This window comes from Gadus macrocephalus, chromosome 1, assembly GCF_031168955.1.
Source record: "Gadus macrocephalus chromosome 1, ASM3116895v1".
NCBI classification, from domain to species: Eukaryota; Metazoa; Chordata; class Actinopteri; order Gadiformes; family Gadidae; genus Gadus; species Gadus macrocephalus.
Genome location: NC_082382.1, coordinates 922,665 through 943,510, shown reverse-complemented (window position 1 = coordinate 943,510; position 20,846 = coordinate 922,665). Strand labels below are relative to the sequence as shown.

The window sequence follows — 20,846 nt, the reverse complement described above, 5'->3', positions numbered from 1 at the left end:
CGGCAGAACACGCAAATATTTGTGTAGGTTGTGTAATCAGTGTTTTTTGATTCACCAACATTAATAGTTTAAACGATCTGAAAATGTTTACATTTGTACTAAATTTCTTCTTGCTCTTCAGGCCTTGGCAATCCGAGCAGTGACGGACGCCCGGCATTCATCATTTTAATTGTTTACATTACTACAAATATTCTCTTTTCTCTTCAGGAAGTGGAAACACAAGCACTGCAGGTTGCCCAACACTGATAATTTTACTTCTGTGCATTGATCTTAATATTCTCTCTCTCTCTCTCTTCAGGAAATGGCAGTATATGCAGTAACGAATGCCTAACACTCAGACATTATGTTTTTCAAGGTTGCTGGGCCCTTCTGTCTGTTTTCATGCGTTTTGTGTATCAAAACAGGAGTGCAATAGACACTGGAGGTGTCTTGCACATTGATATTAGAGAACCAGGATGGTTCAAATAGACACAGGGTTCAACTGCTAAAATAATATGTTTAATTAATAAATGATGCACATGGTTTTAACCGGTGCACAAGGCGGGAGTTAGCTCAACTGCTGTAGTTCAATTACAATAAAATTTGTTTCAACCGATAACTTCTGAATTTTTCTTTTCGGTTCAGTTTTTGTTTTGTTTATAGAATATCACCATATATTTAATACCCAGATGTGCATAATTGTTGTAAGTTTGGATGACTCTTTATTCTACCTAGTTTAGACGGTTTTGATTGACCTAGCTCAAGATTCACCAGGTGTCAGACGTAGGATTGTGGCACTCCTTGGGAGCCCCCGAGCCACACGTCAACTGCACCAGGTGTCAAGACGTAGGATTGTGGCACTCCTTGGGAGCCGCCGAGCCACGCGTCAACCGACTAATCGTTCCTGCGGGTTCTGGAGTGGTGACGGTGGAGCTCATAGGGAGGCTCCGGGAGAGTTGGCAATCGCGGGCTCACACGGGGAGTGGTGACGGTGGAGCTCATGGGGAGGCTCCGGGAGAGTTGGCAATCACGGGCTCACACGGGGAGAAATCAAGTAAGTCAGTAAGTCAGAAGGTTGAATTAATGTATTGATTTGATGTTGACCAACAAAAAACTAGATAATTATAATAATAAATACTGTTCATGTAATGGTATAGTTAGGTCTGGGACCTGCGTAGCTAAAAAAATTGTTTTGGAAATAGTAATGGACGTGTCCGGGACATGTATAGCTATAAAATAAGTAAAGATTGGGTTTTACTGTACTTCACTTTGCTAAGACATATGCACGTTTGATGTGGTATGCAAAAGGAAGCGCAATAGGATGTTGTGCAGAGAATAAGGCGTATGCACGTTTGATGTGGTATGCGATGTACATAGGAGTGAATCAAAGTGTGGACAACATCAAATGCGAGCAATAGGTAGAATAAATGAAGATTAGGTCATCAAATATACATAGTTAGTGTACACAGTAAAATTTGCAGTGTTGAAATCACATTGTTAACTTCAACTTGCACTTATAGTGTAGATTCCTCTACAGGTAGAGTAGATTCCTCTACAGATAAAGTTAAATTTGCACTGAAGCCTATGTTAAAATCCAGAGCTAAAAGTGTAGTGTAAAGAAGGCTCCACCCCTTTTTTTGGAACAACGCAGTTACACAGCCAGACCTCAAGAATCTGCCCTTGAAGTCAGCGCCAGTTTGAAGAGGCTCCAATAGAAAGGTGAGTGTACGTAATAATTTAAAATAATGTCATTGTTTTCAATCTGTTGCTTATTTAGCCTCATGGAAATACAGTGTGGCTCTGTGATTTAGCGTGAGAGGTCAAAACTGCATGATACATCACATTTGTAGTGACAACTTTAGCTAGCTACGTAAGCTAATCGGTAACGCTAGCAAGGTAAGGAAAGTTCCAATAGCAACTTTCAATAGCAACATGATCATTTATTGATTAAAACATGCCACGAAATGTGAAAATAATGAATGACTTCTTGATATTTTAATCACGTTATGTCAAGAGAATTGATTGTATCGTGGCTCCGTTGTCGTTAGAGTTATGCTGTCCCATGATCTCTTCGTGACCTTGTGAAGTTGATTAGCTATCTAACGGCTAACGCTAGGTTAGTTAGCAGTCATCATAGCTAACCGTCGCCACTAAGCCTAGGTTTTCTTGAGCACAGCTATCACTATTTGCTAGTTTTATGCTTACCATTGTGGAAATTGGAAATTAAATTCCCTGTGCTTAGTTATTTTGGCGACAATGGTGACTGTGTAATTTTGCAGTGTGAAAGATGGTTGACTGTATTGCTGATGAGGTTGTTTGAAAATGGAGGTTACTAGCCGCCATGTGCTCAGGCTAGATTCTGTCTGCTCAGTGCAAATGCATTTCAAAGCCTAGAGAAGGTTATGCATGGAATTATGTTTATTTAGTGCTGTACTGGAAATCAAGTTTGGTCGTTTTTCTTAAGTTTGTTTTGTCTTTAATCCCTCCTTCCAGGCAAACGGATCATGTTGGTCAAAGTCAAGTTCAGAGGCATCCAGAAATTCATTAGCATTTCCGAAGCCAAGCTCAGTGAACTGCTTGAGTGTGGTAAGTCTAACTTTAATTGAAATGATTTTGTCTGGTCTGTAAATCAACTTAATGAACTGATATTCAGTATTCCTTAATGCATTATGACCTGTGTAGTAGTGGCTTTTGCCCAAAAATCATATTTGAAGTTTGTCTGTTTCTTAACATTAATATTCAAATATATACAGCTTTTAACACTAGAAACGCCGGGCCATTTTGACTTACTACTAGTGCCACAAGAGGGGTCAAATGACCCCCAAGCCATTTGAATGAGAGGCTGTGCATTTGCACATAATGATCACTAGGTGGCGCCAATGAACTATTACCGCGCAAGCGCCACATGTGTGTGTGTCACAAGCCTAGTCCTCACGATTTTGTCATAAATGTACATATATGAAGTACAAACAGCCTATATTTTCACTAAGGGTTTAAGATTAAATGATGCAAATAAAGTAATTAAATTAATTGAGATATGCCTATATTGTTATCGTGGATATTTTGTCAAGACCACTCCATTCCATCTACTTTATGAACCAGCAGTTGGCTGAGTGGTTTAGCATCTGCCCTGCAACATGGGCGACCCCGAAAAATGGTCTATAATAGCTTTCCTGGTCTGAAAAAAAAAAAAGTATGAACACAGGGTGTTACAACAGACATATTTTGGAAAAGTCAAGAAAGTAGAGATTTGGAACGTGATCGAGTGCAAACATATATTTTATTTTAACTCACAGGGGTCATTTGAACCCTTCAACGGCTGTTCTAGTGTTAACAGCTTTTCACTAGGGGTGTAACGATACATCGATGTAGATCGATACATCGATTGATTGGCGAACGATCCAACTGCATCGATGCAACGGCCAAACATCGATGCATATCGCAGTATTACACCCTTTTATTATTATATATCTCCTTTCGCGGGTGTTTGTGAAACTATTTCTGCGCAAAGAGCCAAGCCGCTCGTATCCATTCACCGGTTAAACGAGGCAACAGCGAGCACATGTGTGAGCGCGAGGATGTCTAGTTTCGGTTTGTGTTGCCAGATTGGGCATATGTCCCGTTTTTCTAGCCTAACGTGATTAAAAGTAGCCAAATCGGGCTGAAAAATGTGCCCAATCTGGCAACACGGACGGCTTATCTTAACAGCCAAGATGATTCCGAGGGATGTTTTGTTTTTAGAAGAAAAACTATCCACACAGATAGGTTGGGAATGGTCTACTTTCAAAATGAAAGATCATTACAGGCTCTTTAATTTAAGCCATAAAAAACCTTTGGCACTTAAATGCAATTATGTGGCACTTTATTATTTGTATTAAAAATTGATTTTTTTGTTTTAAATATCCGGAAGAGCAAAGAAATAAAATGATGAAATTATAATTAAGTTGATGTGAGTTGATGTGATTGTAAGAGGTTGTGTTAAATGGGCATATGATATCGTCTCATATCGATCGCATGCCCCTGAATCGAAATCGTATCGCGGCAGACTTTTGATATCGGCAAATATCGTATCGTTGTCCAATGAATCGATATAATATCGTATCGTGATGAAACCAGAGATTTACACCCCTACTTTTCACATGGCATAGAAAAACACTAACTCATAACTAATGCTGTTGCCTTAAGTCAATGACCTTAATGGTTCATGCTTTGGAGAAAATGTGCTCATTATGTTTGTATTCCCCATAGCATTCCAGAAGTTTGGCATCTCCAATTGCCTAATGCAAAGCTCTTTGATGACTCCAAAACTGAGGTTGATCATGAGGTGTTTGAAGAAGTGATCGGTGCAAATACTGGTGTTTATGAGCTATCCATTGATGGTGTCTCTGAAGGTTTGTATTGTCTAATCAATGTCATGTTGTTGTGTTTTTTTCAGGCTGATATAGATGCTATTGAATTCTTTTTCCATGTTGATAATTGGCAGTGGGGACACAGGATTATACTCTGCATTAATAATGTTAAATGTCTAAATAGGACATGGGTAAAACAGATGACCCAACCTGTATGTCCTAGGGTACTCTTTCTCGTTGGGTTGTTTTTAGGAGACCTTGGAGGGGCTCTTTTACCTGTTTGGAAGAAAATGGTTCTCAAACTTTACGTAAAATATTGCTATGCAGGTTTTGTTTCTGAGGCACCAGCTGTTGGCCAGTCGACACCTGTAAGTCAAGAGGACTCTGATACTGACTCTATTGTCATTGTGAGCGAAGAAAGTCCCCAGGGGAAACGGTCCAGACCAAATAGATCTGATGCCCATGCTGTAAGTATCTTTTTTGTGGCATATTGGCTCGAAATTATTCAACCGTGTCCTGGACTATTGAGCCATTTGTCTCAGAACACCAATATACCTAGAGAAAGTTCCCAAATGAAAGATAATTCATGGCCTGTTGCCATGGAAATCCACAACTCTGCTTGCTCCCTGCAAAGTTATATTTGCCCAACACAATCTAATGGCAACTGGCAGATGCTCTTAATTAATGCGCAAAAGCCTCCTGGATCCATTCAGTTCAAGTTTACTGTCATGTGCTCGCAAATAAGCATTTATCAGCAAGTCCTCCATCCTGCTGTCTTGAGTTTTGCTGAAAAGACGTTGAAGCTAAACAAATTCATGTGTATGTGGTAGTCATGTGCAATGACTGCTGCAGGCTAAAATAAGAGCTCTCCATCTTATTGTTGTTTTCCTAGTTGGTTGACGAAATACTTCGCAAGAAACCTGGTGGTGATAATGTCATTAGGGAGTATGACAGAACAAAAATGTTGTCAGACAGTACACGGCGGAAAATGGTGAACATTCTAGTAGCTGAAATGATGGAGAAGCATGGGTGAGTGTCATGAGCATTGAACACAGAATCTCTTCTTAGGCTATGCTAAGTATGTGATTAATAAGACGGAATGTTTGTTTCCTAAGAAAAATGCCACCACGCCATGTAAGAGAAATGTATGCACGGGGAATTATCGAGCTCTTTCCATACCTGAGGGATCCCCAAGCAAAACATGGCTACGTAAGTTGTTTGACATTTGTGCACCCCCAACACACAAACTCGTCCATACATGATACTCACTTGTTGACCCTTCACCTTTTTGAAGCTATGAACAGCCTTTTAAACTTTTGTTTCACCGATAGGAACATTACTATGATTCCCAGAGCGGCCAGGGTTACCTCAGTTGGCGAATAAAGACAGTCCAGAGAAACAGCTCGCACGGGAAATCACCAATCTCCATCAAGACATTTGATGGAGGTCCAACAGCACAAAGACAAGTTGCAGGCACCTCACAACACTCTGATGAAGACTGCGTCAATGCAATCTCCCTGATGAAGCATAGTGTTGATGAAGAAACAGTCAAGCAGAAAATGAGGAGTACCTTTCGGTATCGAAGGAATATGGTTGAAGATCCTGAAAGATGTGGCGATGTCCTGGCAGAATACCCACGTTTTAAAGATGTGAAAGGCCTAGTAAGTAATGATTTTCAGGTGGATGCATGCATCTATAGTTTGAGTTGGGTACTGTCATGAGACATTTCACAGTGGCCAAACTATAAAATAAAGTGGACATATTTTGAGAATCGAATTAGCATTGATAGATTTATGGTCTCAAAAACAACTCTCTTTTTCCATCAAGATTGAACAGGACTTTGTGGAGCTGTTTGGAGAGGCCACAAGCAACACATTTAAGGAGAGATGGCCCACCGCCTTCAAAGACAAAATCATCGCCCAAAGTAAGGGACTACACCGCACAGCTGAGCTCCAAGAACTCATTGATGTTGCTGAATCATCTGACCATGTCAATAGTGATCGTGAAGATATGGGTAAGGATTTATACATTTATTGTTCAATCTAAATTGCAACAGTTTATTCTTTGGTTTGACCAGTCTGCCTATTGATCATATTATTTTGTGTGTCTGTTTGTTTTAGGATGGGACAGTGACATGTCTGGAATCCTCCTCCTCCTGTATCTATTTCCACCTTCAGCACAGGGTCGCAAGCGACCTGGCAAGATGGCGGCGGCTCAAGCAGAGAAGCTTCTCGTGGTGTTTCAGAAGGTTAGCCCAACAGTGAATAAATATTACAACCCGCTGTAAAACTATTGCATTAGACATTTTATCCAATGCAATTGTGTTATGCAGTAGTAAGGCCTTCTGTTGAATCTGTGGAATTGGAAGCTTGATATACTATTTTACATGGTCTGGTCCCAGAAGCAGGGTATTTAGGATATTTTATATGCAACATCATGTATTTACACAACCGTTCAAAAGTTTGGGGTCACCTGCTCATTTTTATAACCAATTAAAATAACCAGATTGACTGGAAATTGAACAAATGTTTTTTGTTCTGTTTGTGTGTCATCGACAGACAGGAACCAGCATACAACAGCACCTTGATTCCATCGAAGAGAGAAGACAGCCCTATCTTCTTGCCACCGGTACCAAGAAAAGTCGCATCCATGGCTACTACATCATACTGGACAAGCAAGCCATAGCGTGTCAGGCTGTGAGTGCTGTTGGAGCATTTGATGAACTTTTTAAAGCTCACTTTGTATTTGGCACATCCTATAACAATGCGCTGTACAAAATGTACACTTTCATTCAGACCACAATTTTTGAAATAGACATAGGGAAGGTTAGAGAGACTCCTCGGGTTGCTGAACTCAGAGCAAGATTGCTCCACTAAATTAGCTGTTGAGCTCTATTAATCTATAAGCAAGGTGGTTTCTGACTATATGTTGTGTATTCTATGTAGTCAATGTTTTGGTGGGGTGAATCTTCTTGTTAGACACTTGAAGAGTGTTCATGGTTTATTGCCTGGGAAAACTCTCTCCCTTAAATGTGGCCAGGCTGGTTGTTCTCTAGAGTTTGGGTCGTTTTCAGGGTTTAGAAAACATTTAAATCGAGTTCACAGTGGACAAAGTTCAGTTCAAAGTATCACTGAGGGACAGACCGCTGAGGCCAGAAATGTGTCAATGTCTTGTGATGATGATAGTGATTTGTGTTTTAGCGATGTGGCTACCTCCTCTGTCAAAACTGCTGATCTTTCAGTGACCAATAAAAACACCAAGGATGCTTGTGGAGCTATTGTAGCTCAACTGCTGTCAGCAGGAGTAGGCCAAAATACTGTTGATGGGGTAGTGTCGTCATTGGAAGAACTTGTAGAACAGATTCAAAGTCAGGTGAAAGAAACAGCTTTAAAATGCTTGTCCCCAGAAAAAGAAATGCATACTGGAATTACAAAAGCATTTAGTGAAATTGAAAATCCATTTACCTCCCTTAATACAGTCTCTAAACAGAAGTCCTATTTCAAAGAGACATGTGAAATTGTTACTCCTGTAGAGAAAGTACTTGGAGTCAGGTTTGATAATAGGAGGAACAAAAAAACTGGTACTTACGACCAAGTGCTCGTCACAGACAAATTCTCTTATGTTCCTATTCTACAAACAATACTGTCCATTTTCAAAAACCCAAAGACGAGTAGTATGCTCAAATCTGGCAGGAGTTCCCCAGATGGCTTCTATGTTGATTTGGAGGATGGGTTATACATAAAGGCACATCCACTTTTTTCAAGTGAGAGTCATGCATTAAAAATACAGTTGTTCTATGATGACTTTGAACCATGTAATCCCTTGGGATCCAAGAAAGGTTCTCATAAAATAGGAGCCATATACTTTACATTGAGAAATTTCCAGCCTAAATTTAATTCATGTTTGGACAACATATATCTATGCATTCTCTTCCACACCCAAGATATTAAAACATATGGGTTCAATGCAATATTAGAGCCACTTGTATCAGACCTTAAAGTACTCGAGACTGAGGGAATTGAAGTTCAATGCTTTAATGACCGTTTACGGGGTAGTATATTCCAAGTAACGGGGGATAATCTTGGATTGCATTGCTTGTTTGGATATGTTGAATCATTTTCAGCCCGTTACTGCTGTCGATTTTGCCTGACTGAGAAGGAAAAGTTTCAAACTGTCTTTTTCGAGGATGACCCCAGTGTGACTTTACGATCAAAAGATATACACCTGCAACATTGTGAAGCTATTCAGGCAAACCCAACACTAACTCATGTGTATGGTGTTAAGCGTTATTGTTTACTTGATTGAGCTTAAGTTCTTCAGTGTATCAGAGAATTTTTCTGTTGACATAATGCACGATATATTAGAAGGAATAGCCCAATACGAGATGAAACTAGTATTGGAATATTTGAAGTCCAACTTCATTTCACACAGAGAACTTCAAGCTCGGATAGTCTCATTCAATTATGGCTACACAGAGAGTAAGAACAAGCCACCTGGAGTCAGACTAGAAGAAGGAAATGATTTAGGGCTTAATGCTATCCAGACATGGTGTTTTGTCAGAAATATGCCCCTTATATTTGGGGATGTTTTGCAGAGAGGTGACAAGTGCTGGCAGCTTCTTTTACTACTTGTGCAAATAGTCAACATTGCGTTTTCACCGATTTTAACAGAAGGTTTGACCATTTGTTTAAAACATGTCATAGCTGAACATCACAGGCTATTCAAACATTTATTTCCCTCTAAAAGGCTTTTGCCGAAACATCATTTTCTAATTCATTATCCACGTTGTATAAGACTTCTAGGGCCTGTTCTTCACATGTGGTCAATGCGTTATGAGTCTAAGCATTATTACTTCAAGAAACAACTGAAAAGTTTTAAAAATGTAACTAAGACTCTAGCAATCAAACATCAAAATGACCTGGCCTACAAGTTTGGCTTGGCGTCAACCACTATTAAAAAGGGTCCTGGGAAAATGGTTGCTCTGTGTGATGTCAATGAAGGTGACAATATTGCATTGTATTTGAATGTTTCTGTGGAAATTTCTGTTTTGAAAGTTAAATGGGCAAAAGTCCATGGCACTGAATATCGCCCCAAGTTGATCATTTGCAGTAGTGTTGACATTGATCTTCCTAAGTTTTGTCAAATCAGAGACATTATTATACAAGATGAAAAAGTACTTTTGATCTGTGTAGTTCTACATACAGATTGTTTTGATGAACATTTTCATTCATTGAAAGTCAGTTTCAAAGAGGTTGAGGAATGGAAGATTGTCAGTGTAAATGAACTTGTGTACCATAAACCGTTTGACTTGCAGATGACATATGGCACACAGGATGATTTCAAATATATTGTGCCGAATTGTGTCTTCATTCAGAAGTCATGTTAACCTCTCCAATAAAATCTGAACTGAAGCTGAAATATTGAAAATGTGTTTTATTATAATTTGACACTTAAAAAGAGTAAAAATAACAATGGTGGAACAATTTTCCTTTAACTTAAAGTAGTGTTGAAACAACACTATAAATGTAGAAACATGATTAGTGTTAAGTTTTAATTACACTTGTCAGTGAAAACTGTGACTCAATAAGTGTTATTCTTTTACACCTATTGTTGTTAAATATACACTGGAGAATTAACACTGGTGTTAGAGTAAACTTGACACTATCGGGAATGGGACCATATGTTATCCCAAGCAGTGTTAAAATTGACACTATAGGAGTAAATTTAACACTATTGAATTTACTGTGTAGGACAATCGGGTAGTATGATGAAGGTAACTGTTATTACCAGATACGGTTAACACAGAAGTGATATTGAACATGCAAATTTAAACATTGTTATTTCCCTTTTTTCATCTTTTTGGGTTTATAGATAAGAAATGGATTAGCGATACATCTACTGGGAAGGGACAATATAGGCTCAATTTAGATTCAAAAGTAGTGGGTTCACCTTTCAAATGCCACTGCTACTACTGTAACGCTTTGATAAAACGTCAGCGTTTCATAGTCTGATATTTTTTTTAGTCTGATAAGTTACGGCACACAGGTATACTGACTCATGAAACATTTACGGTTTACTGCATTTAACAACAGCGTGGTCTCAAGACGGCTGCATAGACCCACCACTATCGACCTTTGGTTTTGTATGTACTGGTCTTCATTTCTCTTCACAATAGATTGGTTTAGGTACAGATGATTAAGGCGAGACACGGCAGGCAAAAACATCGATTTTTCATGCAGTGGTCAATTTTGAGATTTTGGGCTAGTTTACTCCTTCAATATGTGTTCTTTCAAGCTACTATAAATAAAACTTTGAAAATGTACACAAAGATGTTTATTTTAATACATTTTGTTTACTTGCAGCAGTAAGTTACTCCCGAATTTACCAAGAAGTTAGCATTCCAACGCGACATGCCGAGTTTCGCCTGTTTACTGAAGACTTCCGTGTCCGGTATTGTTGTAAAGCTCCGAGTCCCCTGCACAATGATCTGTTCTCCAAATAAGGGCATTTCCTTTCTATCAGTAACCAATCGTGAATGTCCAACGGGGGTTTTAAAGCTAATGACGAAATCTCATTGGCTATTGCTGATTTCTACTAACGTGATTCGCTCAGACGCATCACGTGGTGTACTTTGACACTTCCGTGTTTAGCTTACCGCGGGAGCTTCCAAAATGCCGGTACCACCGCAAATGACAAGGGAGAGAAAAAAGCAATTGGGCATAGCAAGATGTGGAAAGGGAAGGCGATCTATTGGATTAGCTGTTAAAACACCAGCAAGCAGCACATCTGATCGTAAGCTGTCGTTGGGAAACCGAGGGGGGGTTAATGACAGTGCCACTGACTGTGCGACACAGCAGTGGCTAATTGTGCATGTCACACGTCTGAATGAATTGATTCATGATCTCTTGTGCCCCAATTGTGCTACTGCGTCGGGTTTATTTATAAAGGTTGATCCAGAGAATCATGGCTTTTGCAGTAGTCTGCTTTTAGAGTGCACTAATTGCAAAGGAGAGAGCAGGTATAGGCGGAGCGTGTACACATCCACACGGCTTCAAAGCGAGACGAGAGGGGACGTCGCTTTTGACGTCAATGTCCGCATGGTGCTTTTGGCCCATGAACTAGGCATGGGATATGCTGCTCTGAGGAAGGTCAGTAAGGTGTTGGGGATCCCTTCCCTTCACCTGAAAACATACCAGAGGCATGACAAGAGAGTGACAGGTAGGCTATGGAAACAGGGATGGTACAGGGATGTTGATTTTGGAGGTCTAATGACCTGTTACATTTTATGGTGTTGTTGTGGACTCTAACAGCGAACATATTGTCATGGATGGAACAAGGATGGATTTGTAACAGTAGAATAAAATGTCATCTCATACATTGTGTTGTATTGGTCAGTTTTACTTGAGTTTTCAGTTCAGTGGCAAAAACAAAGGACACTGAAATAATGCAGCCTTATGAGAGAGAGAGAGAGAGAGAGAGAGAGAGAGAGAGAGAGAGAGAGAGACTATTATGTTATACCTGTATAACATTATAGGATGTCCTTATTCTTTATAGTCATTTACAGTTGGCTTGTCCAATTGGCTATGACATTACATTACATACTGCACGCTAGCCCAGCTCCTTTACCACTACACTACCACCGCCCCAACATGGCTGCATAGTCTGCTCCCTGGTCCTTTTTGCCACTCTAAGTCAACAGTTTTTATTTTAGTGGCGGAAATTGAAAGAGGACTGGAGTCACTGCACAAGACCAGGGAGCAGATCAGGCAGGCCTATGCGGATGTTGACCCCGAGTTGGCAGAGTTGCTGAGGGAGGATGCTGATGCTGTTATCAACATCGGTGTCTCTTTTGATGGCACATGGCAGAAAAGAGGTTTCACTTCCCATTATGGGATTGGCATATGCATAGACATTCTCACAGGTTTGGTAATTGACTTTGAGGTGTTATCCTCTTACTGCCATGCCTGTGTCCTAAAGCAAAGTGCTGTGAATGAGGGCAAGATTACGGTGGATGAACTGGACAGCTGGAGGGAGAAGCACACTGACTGTGCAAAGAATTTCAGTGGTTCAAGTAAGGCAATGGAGCAGGAGGCAGCAAGGAGAATGTGGGCCAGATCAGTGAGTCGCCACCAGCTGCGCTACACTGAGATGCTCTCAGATGGTGATAGCTCTGCCTTTAAGGAGGTACTATCACTGAACCCATACCCTGGGAATGAAATTGTGAAGCTGGAGTGTATTAACCATGCTCACAAGCGAATGGGTACAGCTCTCAGAAAATTTAGTGCAGAGCGCAAATTGGGAGGCAAGGGTTTGGGGAAACTTACTGCAAAAAAATGCAAAACAAAGCAAAATTATTACAGGGGGGCTATTTTGAATAATCAGGGGTCTGTAGATGCAATGAAAGCTGAAATATGGGCAGGCCTTCTCCACTCCATGTCCACAGATGAGACACCATTGCATACTAGGTGCAATGTGTCTTGGTGTTGGTATCGGAGGGCAGAGGATAAAGGTGAGACCCCCGAAAGCCACACACGACATGCTTCCAATTACCTCACCCGAGAGGTGGGCGAGAAACTTCTCCCCATCTACCACCGCATGTCTAGCGACAGCTTGCTGAAAAGAATGCAGCATGGTGGTACACAAAATGTGAATGAGTGCCTCAATTCTGTCATATGGGCCCGATGCCCCAAAACAGTTTTTGTTGGTAAGAACAGGGTCGAGGCAGCAGCGAGCATGGCCATCTCCTCTTTTAATGAGGGTGCCTCAGCTATGCTTAATGTGATGGCCAACTTATGGCTGGAGAGCACACTCATTACAGTGAACACAATCAAGCAGGCAGACCTGCTCAGAGTGTCCAAGGCAAATGCCATTCAGTCCGCAACTGTGAAGCGCAAACGAAAATTGGTGAGCACAGCCAAGAAAGTGGAGAGGCACCAGCAAGAACTGTCAGAGGGACCTACATATGGTGCTGGAATGGACATTTAGAATAGAAAGCTGATGGTCTTGTTCTGTGTTCTGTGTTAATTCATGAGTTTGAAATGTTTTATATAATTATTACTAAGGGCCTGAGCATTTATTCTGTTTTTGAGCAATTATTTCCAATAGAAATGTATTAAATTCCCCTATTCAAATCTTTAAATGCCGTTTTCTCAAAATGAGTTTTTTGTCATTCTCCGGTAGATACTTCTCAGCCTATGTAGCACCTATGTACACCAAACTTTCCAGTTATACACTTAGCAGTATTCTGAAGATATTTACAGAGGGATTTGTTAATAAATCATTCCTGGCCTGATTTATGTGACATTGATCAAAAAAAGTGGCGAAAATTGATTTTTTAAGGCTATAGACAGTATATTTTGATTTTCTAGGTAATGAAAGCAGATATCCTGAAATCCCTCTGTAAATTTGTTTGCATCTTGTGTGTAAACAAAATGAAAATAAATAAAATCACCTGGCTTTATCGTATGTCCAGATATATCTACCGGAAATATATGCAAATTTGCGCATATTTAATTAGATAAGGCCTCATTTGCATAATCAAACATAATAATTTCAGAAGCTTGTAATACATTTTTTGTTCATACATGTGTAAGTAATCAACTGAGGAAGTTTCATGGTGATATCTATTATTTAAAAAAATTACCCTATTCACCTGTAGTGTCTCGCCTTAAGGAAAGGAACTTCAACTTTGTTGCACTACACCGTTGTTAGGATTGGTTGTCATTTAATGCGCATGGCTGAAGCAATGCGCAAGGAGGGATGTAGTGTGAAATTAAATCAAAGTAGATACTGTAAAACTATTAAAATTAGAATTAAAGGAAATATGTTTTTGAACAACTAACTGCTGTACATGAGTTTGTATTTCTACAATAGAAACAAAAGTTCCAGAACCAGATGCAGACACACCCGGAGCCTACAAACTACCACCGCTGAGCAAGTACTAACAGTCACATGAGGAGATCAAATAGCAGGATTTGAATCGGTTCTGTTTTGGTTGTCCACCATTAGAAAAATATTGTTTGTATCAATAAAATATATCATAATCAGCAGTTCGTAAAGTTTTCCACGAATAAGGTTAAAGGAATATATAAGGTATGGATATGTTATTGACAGAGCAAGGAGGGGTGTATGCGATGATAGGCACAACATGAACATGTTGTACTTTTATCCCCAATAACACAGCTCCGGGTGGGTTGGTGACCAGGGCGCTGGCATGATTTCAATCCCTCAGGTCCGAATTGGCAGAGAACTCCAGCATTAATGACCCTTTCACAGGATGGATGGAGAATATGAGGTGGAAAGGCATGATCCAGTAAGTGCCCGTCGCGGGAATAATGGCAGAGACCGTGTTAATTGTCACCGGCTGCCGTTGTATTCCCTGCGCACGAGGGCTACTGCATCTGCTGATCACCACAGCAGTGAGCGCTACAGAAGCGCCAAGTGCTATTCAGGCTTACGTGGGGATCAGATATGATCCGATGAAAGTGAACGATACATCACCTGAGGGGCCCGACCCAATCCAGCTGTAATATGTAGAATAGTCAACACCTCTACTATTCTAGTAGAAGCGCCTGTATATAAGATAATCAATATCCCGGATTTACTTGAATAAAATTTTTTTAAACAATCATACCAGGCTATGTTTGTTATTGTGTGGTGTTGCTTGGTTGCAAGTGCAACCCGTTATTTCTGTATCACTGCATTGATAATGGGACTGTTGATCTTCTTTGAGAAAGTTGTTTACAGGTTTCCTGTTGCTGACACGACAACGATTGAACGCCTGAAGGAGGCTCCCATGATGTGAAAGTAACCTCTCTGTGAGCTGAGCCCTTGACAAGGAGGGACGAGTCTTGGGTTCATGAATTACAGGCCCCGACGGCGACAGAAGAAACAATGGCTGCGATAATAACAATGTCCAAAACCACCCACATGCAACAGCGCACCAATACACGAAGATCACCTGAACCACCCAAATCCATGCTAGCCTATCAATAATCTTGAATTTTTTACATTTTTATTATGACTACTAATTTTGTACTTTACTTTTGCACATGTTGAAAATGTTATGACCTTGTTGCACATAACCAAAAAGTATTAGCTTAGGATTTCTATGGATACTTTTGTTTGTGTGCTGTTTGACCATATGATTGTATGATAACCAGGATATATATTCATTGTTGTATTGATAATATGACTTGTATTACCTATGAGACCCATCAGGGCAAATGCCGTTTCAGTGGTGGTTTTATCTCTATCATGGAGTTTTCCCACTCGGTTGGTGGTGTGGATGATTTATCCTACTTTGACTATGTTTCGGTGTGGTAAATGGTGTTTATGATTTAAAATATTATTGTATGGTCATCTGAGATGACCAAGGAGGGATTGTTAAGTATTTTAAGAAGCTGCATTACCCTCACATAGCCACTAGGAAGCAGGATCGAACACTTAAGCTGCAATAACTAATTTAGCCACAGATAGCAGCCCCTTTAGACAGGGGCGGAGCCATTACGTCACCCCGGCCACGCCCACTGCATAGGCCACGCCCATTTGACGTCCTCTATCGGGTGATTCGAAGTGAAGAGGCCAGAGATCAATAAGTAGACGGCGGAGAGACACCGGGCCTAATGGTGCGTTTTAATATCCATCCGTCTCGGAGGTCCGAGGACGTTGCCTAGCGACAAGCACAAACACGCCCCTTTTCCTCGGACGGCGATCTCGCCATCTCGGTTGAACTCAGTGGTGACCGAGCGAAATTCCGAGACAGAATTCAAGATGGCTGCGCCCATTGTGACTAGAAGTATGAACTGTTTTCATTGTGCTTGGACCACTTTGGTGGCTTAAATTGTAATTTCAATCACTCGTATTACTGCAATACCTTACTGCGTCCGTATCTCTGCCTATGTACACAAATATATTGTATTTGTGTACAGCACTTCGGTCAACTACTGTTGTTTTAAATGTGCTACATAAATAAACTTGACTTGACTATGGCATATAGCCTACTTATATTGGATCGCCTGGTCCTCTGCCAATTCTACCGCGACAACAGCTTTCCGGGTGGCGTCCATGTTTTCCTCCAGCGACCGAGCGAAATAATAAAACGCTTGAAGTGTGGGCGTGGCGTGAGATCCGAGTCGGTTCGCAGAGAATACTCGAACGCACCATAAGCCCGGGGGCTTGAAGTAGATCACGGTATTTTCCTCTCCACGCTTTGGATACAATAGCCGTTATGCCACAGAACCTCTGACGTAGTCGGTTTACATTCTCAGCCACCGTAACTATTTCCGGTTCGCTACGGCTACAACTAGGCTACCTGTCAGATCACTGCAGCTCTGAGGTAAAACATGAAGAAAACATTTAAATTACAGCGATCTATTGGCACAACGGCTGAACACTGTTGTGTACCACAATGTCAGGCCTCCAGTAAGTACAACAATGTACTCAGTTTCCACACTTTCCCCAAGGATGAGGAATTGAGTCGCAAGTGGGTTGTCGCCATCCGTAGGGACGACTTTGTGATAACGCGTGTGCGTGTACGTGTGTGTTAAATAAATACGTTATTGTTACTGTCTACAACTGTGTCCCTTTGCTATTTATGATGCTCTAAGAAGTAGTCATGACACACAAAATGAATGGATTATGGACAGGTTATTTGGAGTCCTCCTTCATTACTTATTCACCAATTTCATGTCTTATCCAGTAAGTATTTGTGACCAACAGTAACAAAAATAGCATTACACCAAATTACTTAATTCTTATATTTTTACTAGTTAGTCATTTAATATGAAACTCCTCTTCATGTTTTAAATATTTATTAAATTAAAAAATGTAGCAAAATTCATTAACAGTTACTCCAATATTACTCTTCACTAGATAAGAAAGTGCTGAGGTAAACATAAAAGAAAAAATAATCAACCCTTTCTTTGATTATGCTAATGATTTCATTGTTACGAGGAATTCTTTCTAACAACATGTCCTCCTGTGTGTACACAACAAAATCACACCACTCACATCCTGAAATCAGCATCTGGCCCTGTATCTGCCAGAAGTAAGGATTGGTTTTCCTTAAACTTGGTTTCCCGTCCCTGATCACAATGTATGGACAGTCCACGTAGCTTGCCACATTTGGGCACTTGACTTCAACAAGTCCAAACACGGGCTGGCCCTTTGGGTCATAGACCATCCCATCGGAGGACGAGCCCATCCATGGGGCATCGGGATGGATAAGGAACCCACACTGGTAATGATTGACTTCCCTAACTCTGCAGTACTCCTCTATTGCTGTACTTTCCATCTGAAGCCCCCTCCTCATGTCAGCTGTCTGATGGCAAGGTCGAAGAAGCCTTTTGGCCAGATTCTCAGCAGAGGTCTGTGCCTTGGTGTGACAGACCTCTCTAAATTTGGTTGAGGTAATGCGGGGGTGCCTAAGTTGGTGCCACTCAGTGCAGGTACTCTGCTCTTTTGTACAGTTTTTAATTTTGTGTGCCATATCTAGCGATGTTTCGAGGGATAACATGTGGTGGTGTTGCTGTTCTGTGTAGACAAAATCACAGTTTGATGGTTCGAGCCTGTAGTCACTGGGTGGCAGCTGTGGGGGTGAAGGAGCATCTGTGTGTGGACAGGTTCTGGGCACTACTTTTGCAGGCAACTGATAGGACAGTACACTTCCTTCCTGAACTGGCCCGAACAAGGAGTCAACCAGGGGTACATCACTGGATATGGCCATAGTTGTTATTATGGGAGCCAGATCAGCAGGAATGTCCTGGTATACCACTCCAACGTTGAGTGTGGCAGGTACAGGCAGAGGAGAAGTGACTCCTCTATACAGGTTGCTTCTGTGAAAAAACAAAACAAAAAGACAAAAACAGTCGTATTGTTATTGCTAAGATAATGCATAAGTTGAAGTGAAGTAGCTATATCAAGACCTCATTTGTGTGAAAAACCTAGAGAGATTGCATTCATTAGCATTGCAGCAATGCAGAAGCAATACAATAATGCAGTAAAATACCAACCTGATTCCCTCTACGAGTCTTCTTTCCCTTGGTCGGGCTGAAACGATCACCATGTTGTTCACCAGACCAGGTTTGACACCCTGCATTGAAATCAAACTATGTTTTAGTAAAAGATAACAAACAGCCATGAACTAAACTGTAGGGTTATGTTTAAAAGGTGAGTTACCATGGTTCTTGGTTTGTGCCAACTCTGCTCGGTCTCTGTGCAGCTGTGCACTGGTGGAACGGCCTTGAGCTGCAGCTGTGAATAATGTGCAGTCTGGTACAAAAGAGCTGCCACGTGGCTGCACAGGACAGTGCCAGCCACACAGGTACACATACAGCTTTCCAGCTTCACAGGCTTTGCCTCCCTAAGCGGAATCTGTTTCAAAACACATGTGTTAGAAATAGAAATAGACCTGTTGCAAGTGCAATTAACTTAACAGAGGTCTACATTTAGCCAATGTGTCCCTATGATTCAATACCCCTATTCTCTTGAGTACATCATCATGAGTAATCAAAGGCAACCCCAGGACTCTGAATTTGAGTTCTCATGAACCTGAACTGAACTGAACCTGTATGATGACCTTGCCTTACACTCAGACTGTGCGAAGTGGCTATCTATCTATCTACGTATCTATCTATCTATCGTGTTGGGAGTAACGCGTTACAAAAGTGGCTATGGCCATAACCACTATGTACTGTTGGTCTAGATAACATTTCTGAAAATTCAGAGTCTGACACTGAGTTTGAAGAGGAGGATCAGCATCAGCCAGCTCCGAAACGTAAAAGACAAATACACAATATACATAATATAAAACACAATATACATGCAACCAGTGCAAAAAATACATATGCAATACACACACAGTGAGACTCTGCCCCTCATGTGTGGTATAGACTGATATACGTATAATGGCTGTGTTCAAAGGCTTTAATGTGTTGTTCAGACAGATGTTATTGAGTATGTTACAATTTCTAATGATGTTGATAATTTCCCAACAAAGTTAAAGGGAACAAATTTAACATATGTGTTGTTTATATTACTTGCAATTGGGTTGAAGTAACCATTTGGTGAGTATTTAAAAAAAAAAGTTAGATTATGTTGAATTAAAAGGCCTAAAATGCAATGGGTCCACCAGACCCAGCAGCACCTCCTGTGTAACAAAACGAACACCCTATGAGGGTTAAATCAAGTAAAGGGATTTGAACAGTCTGAATGGAGTAAACAATGTAAACATGCACACCATTTAAGAAATGTCAAATGGTTGGAAACAAAAAGTGAAGAGTTAAACAAATAGCTCATGTGATCAAGTTTGAATACATTTAACAACCTAATTATTAACTATGTGGTATACAAGGAACCTCTCATCTATCTCTCACACACACAAACCTCAGAAGGTCTGTGTAAAGAACACACTAAAAGCAGCAGAAAATTGGTCTTCAATGAGATTACATTACACAAAATAAGTATGTAAAAGACCAATGGTGAGCACAATAAACAACTGAATTCGACCTAATTGACTTAATAACTTTTACAATACTCCCACGCGCGCAGGGACACAGCCACAGGAAATGTATGTTTGGTAGATGAGCTAAAGTAAAACAACCCGCAAAATAGTCATGCATAGCTTTCATAGCCACTTAAGGCTGCTATCTAGAACGTGCTCACGCTCGAGTCTAGCGTAACCTCGGCATAACATATTTAGTTTTGACTAAATGTACCAGGGGTGGCCAACCAGTCAGAGACTAAGAGCCACATTTTTTACTGTGTTACTGCAAAGAGCCACATCATACACACGGGTACACATGAACATTTGGGATGGGCCGATAGTCGATTCTATCGACGATAGATGGATTCCATCGTTGATCGTCTCAAGTAGCCGATAAAAAGGCGCTAATTATATTTTAATAATTATTTTTTATTTTTTAAAAGCGCTGTGGTAGCTATTTTTTCAACTTAAAAAGCCCCGCAAATTGTAATTGAAATTAACTGGCACCGGTGGAAAACATACTATGTAGCGCTGACCTGCCGTATTCACTCACTGCTGCGAGAGGAGAGGGGAGGGGCTCGAAACCTACCGGTCTGCTCGCACGGCGAAATGACATCACACCCCGCTGCACCATTTCCGGGTCACAGCTGTGGTACATGAGCTGTGTTCGAAATCGTTCCCTATTCACTCACTCACTATTCACACTTTCGCAAATGCAGCCATCATCGCTTCTTTTACATCTATTCCACGGGTTCGTTCCTTCAATGGCACAATGTCAAGGAGTTCTTCTCTGATATGACACTCACTTGATACCGACCGTGCAAATATTGCCAACTGTGGCTTGTCCTGAATGTCGCAAGACTCGTCCAATGCGACACTAAAATATTCGCATTCTTGAAGATCGGAGTGCAACTGCGATTCAATAGCCGTGTTAATGTCCGATATTCTGCGTTCAACAGTGTGGCGGGACAGTTGGATGTCTGACACCATTAGTTTTAGTTTGTCGTTTTCAGGAGACAAGATTTTAACAACGT

General features: G+C 40.8%; 2 protein-coding genes and 1 long non-coding RNA gene across 3 annotated transcripts; 2 read left to right on the top strand and 1 right to left on the bottom strand.

Moving 5' to 3' along the window:
• Nucleotides 1-1,447: 1,447 nt before the first annotated feature.
• LOC132464873 (uncharacterized) lies at nt 1,448-3,019 on the top strand. The gene is made up of 2 exons (XR_009527373.1): nt 1,448-1,698; nt 2,473-3,019. It is a non-coding gene; the product is annotated as an uncharacterized LOC132464873 (long non-coding RNA).
• Nucleotides 3,020-4,254: 1,235 nt separating this feature from the next.
• On the top strand, nt 4,255-9,755 carry LOC132464865 (uncharacterized). Its single transcript, XM_060061501.1, has 8 exons — nt 4,255-4,370; nt 4,656-4,795; nt 5,221-5,357; nt 5,444-5,537; nt 5,660-5,989; nt 6,156-6,342; nt 6,449-6,576; nt 6,887-9,755. The coding sequence occupies exons 3-8, from the start codon at nt 5,290-5,292 to the stop codon at nt 7,202-7,204; spliced, it is 1,125 nt and encodes a 374-aa protein (XP_059917484.1). The 5' UTR covers nt 4,255-4,370; nt 4,656-4,795; nt 5,221-5,289; the 3' UTR covers nt 7,205-9,755.
• A 7,321-nt stretch (nt 9,756-17,076) lies between these two features.
• Nucleotides 17,077-20,535, bottom strand: LOC132459952 (uncharacterized). The gene is made up of 4 exons (XM_060054862.1): nt 20,518-20,535; nt 18,507-18,701; nt 18,341-18,420; nt 17,077-18,163 (listed from the first exon to the last, which is right to left on the bottom strand). Exons 1-4 carry the CDS (start codon nt 20,533-20,535, stop codon nt 17,188-17,190), a joined length of 1,269 nt encoding a protein of 422 aa, XP_059910845.1. The 3' UTR covers nt 17,077-17,187.
• Between the last annotated feature and the right edge of the window lie 311 nt (nt 20,536-20,846).

What these genes read in the sequence shown, in the direction of transcription:
- LOC132459952 (XM_060054862.1), bottom strand. An exon ending in GGCACAAACCAAGAACCATG is followed by an intron (nt 18,421 to 18,506) that starts GTAACTCACCTT and finishes ATTTCAATGCAG; the next exon opens with GGTGTCAAACCTGGTCTGGT. An exon ending in AGACTCGTAGAGGGAATCAG is followed by an intron (nt 18,164 to 18,340) that starts GTTGGTATTTTA and finishes GTTTTTTCACAG; the next exon opens with AAGCAACCTGTATAGAGGAG.
- LOC132464865 (XM_060061501.1), top strand. Translation starts at nt 5,290, where the DNA reads ATGTTGTCAGACAGTACACGGCGGAAAATGGTGAACATTCTAGTAGCT. An exon ending in GAAATGATGGAGAAGCATGG is followed by an intron (nt 5,358 to 5,443) that starts GTGAGTGTCATG and finishes TTGTTTCCTAAG; the next exon opens with AAAAATGCCACCACGCCATG. An exon ending in TTAAAGATGTGAAAGGCCTA is followed by an intron (nt 5,990 to 6,155) that starts GTAAGTAATGAT and finishes TTTTCCATCAAG; the next exon opens with ATTGAACAGGACTTTGTGGA.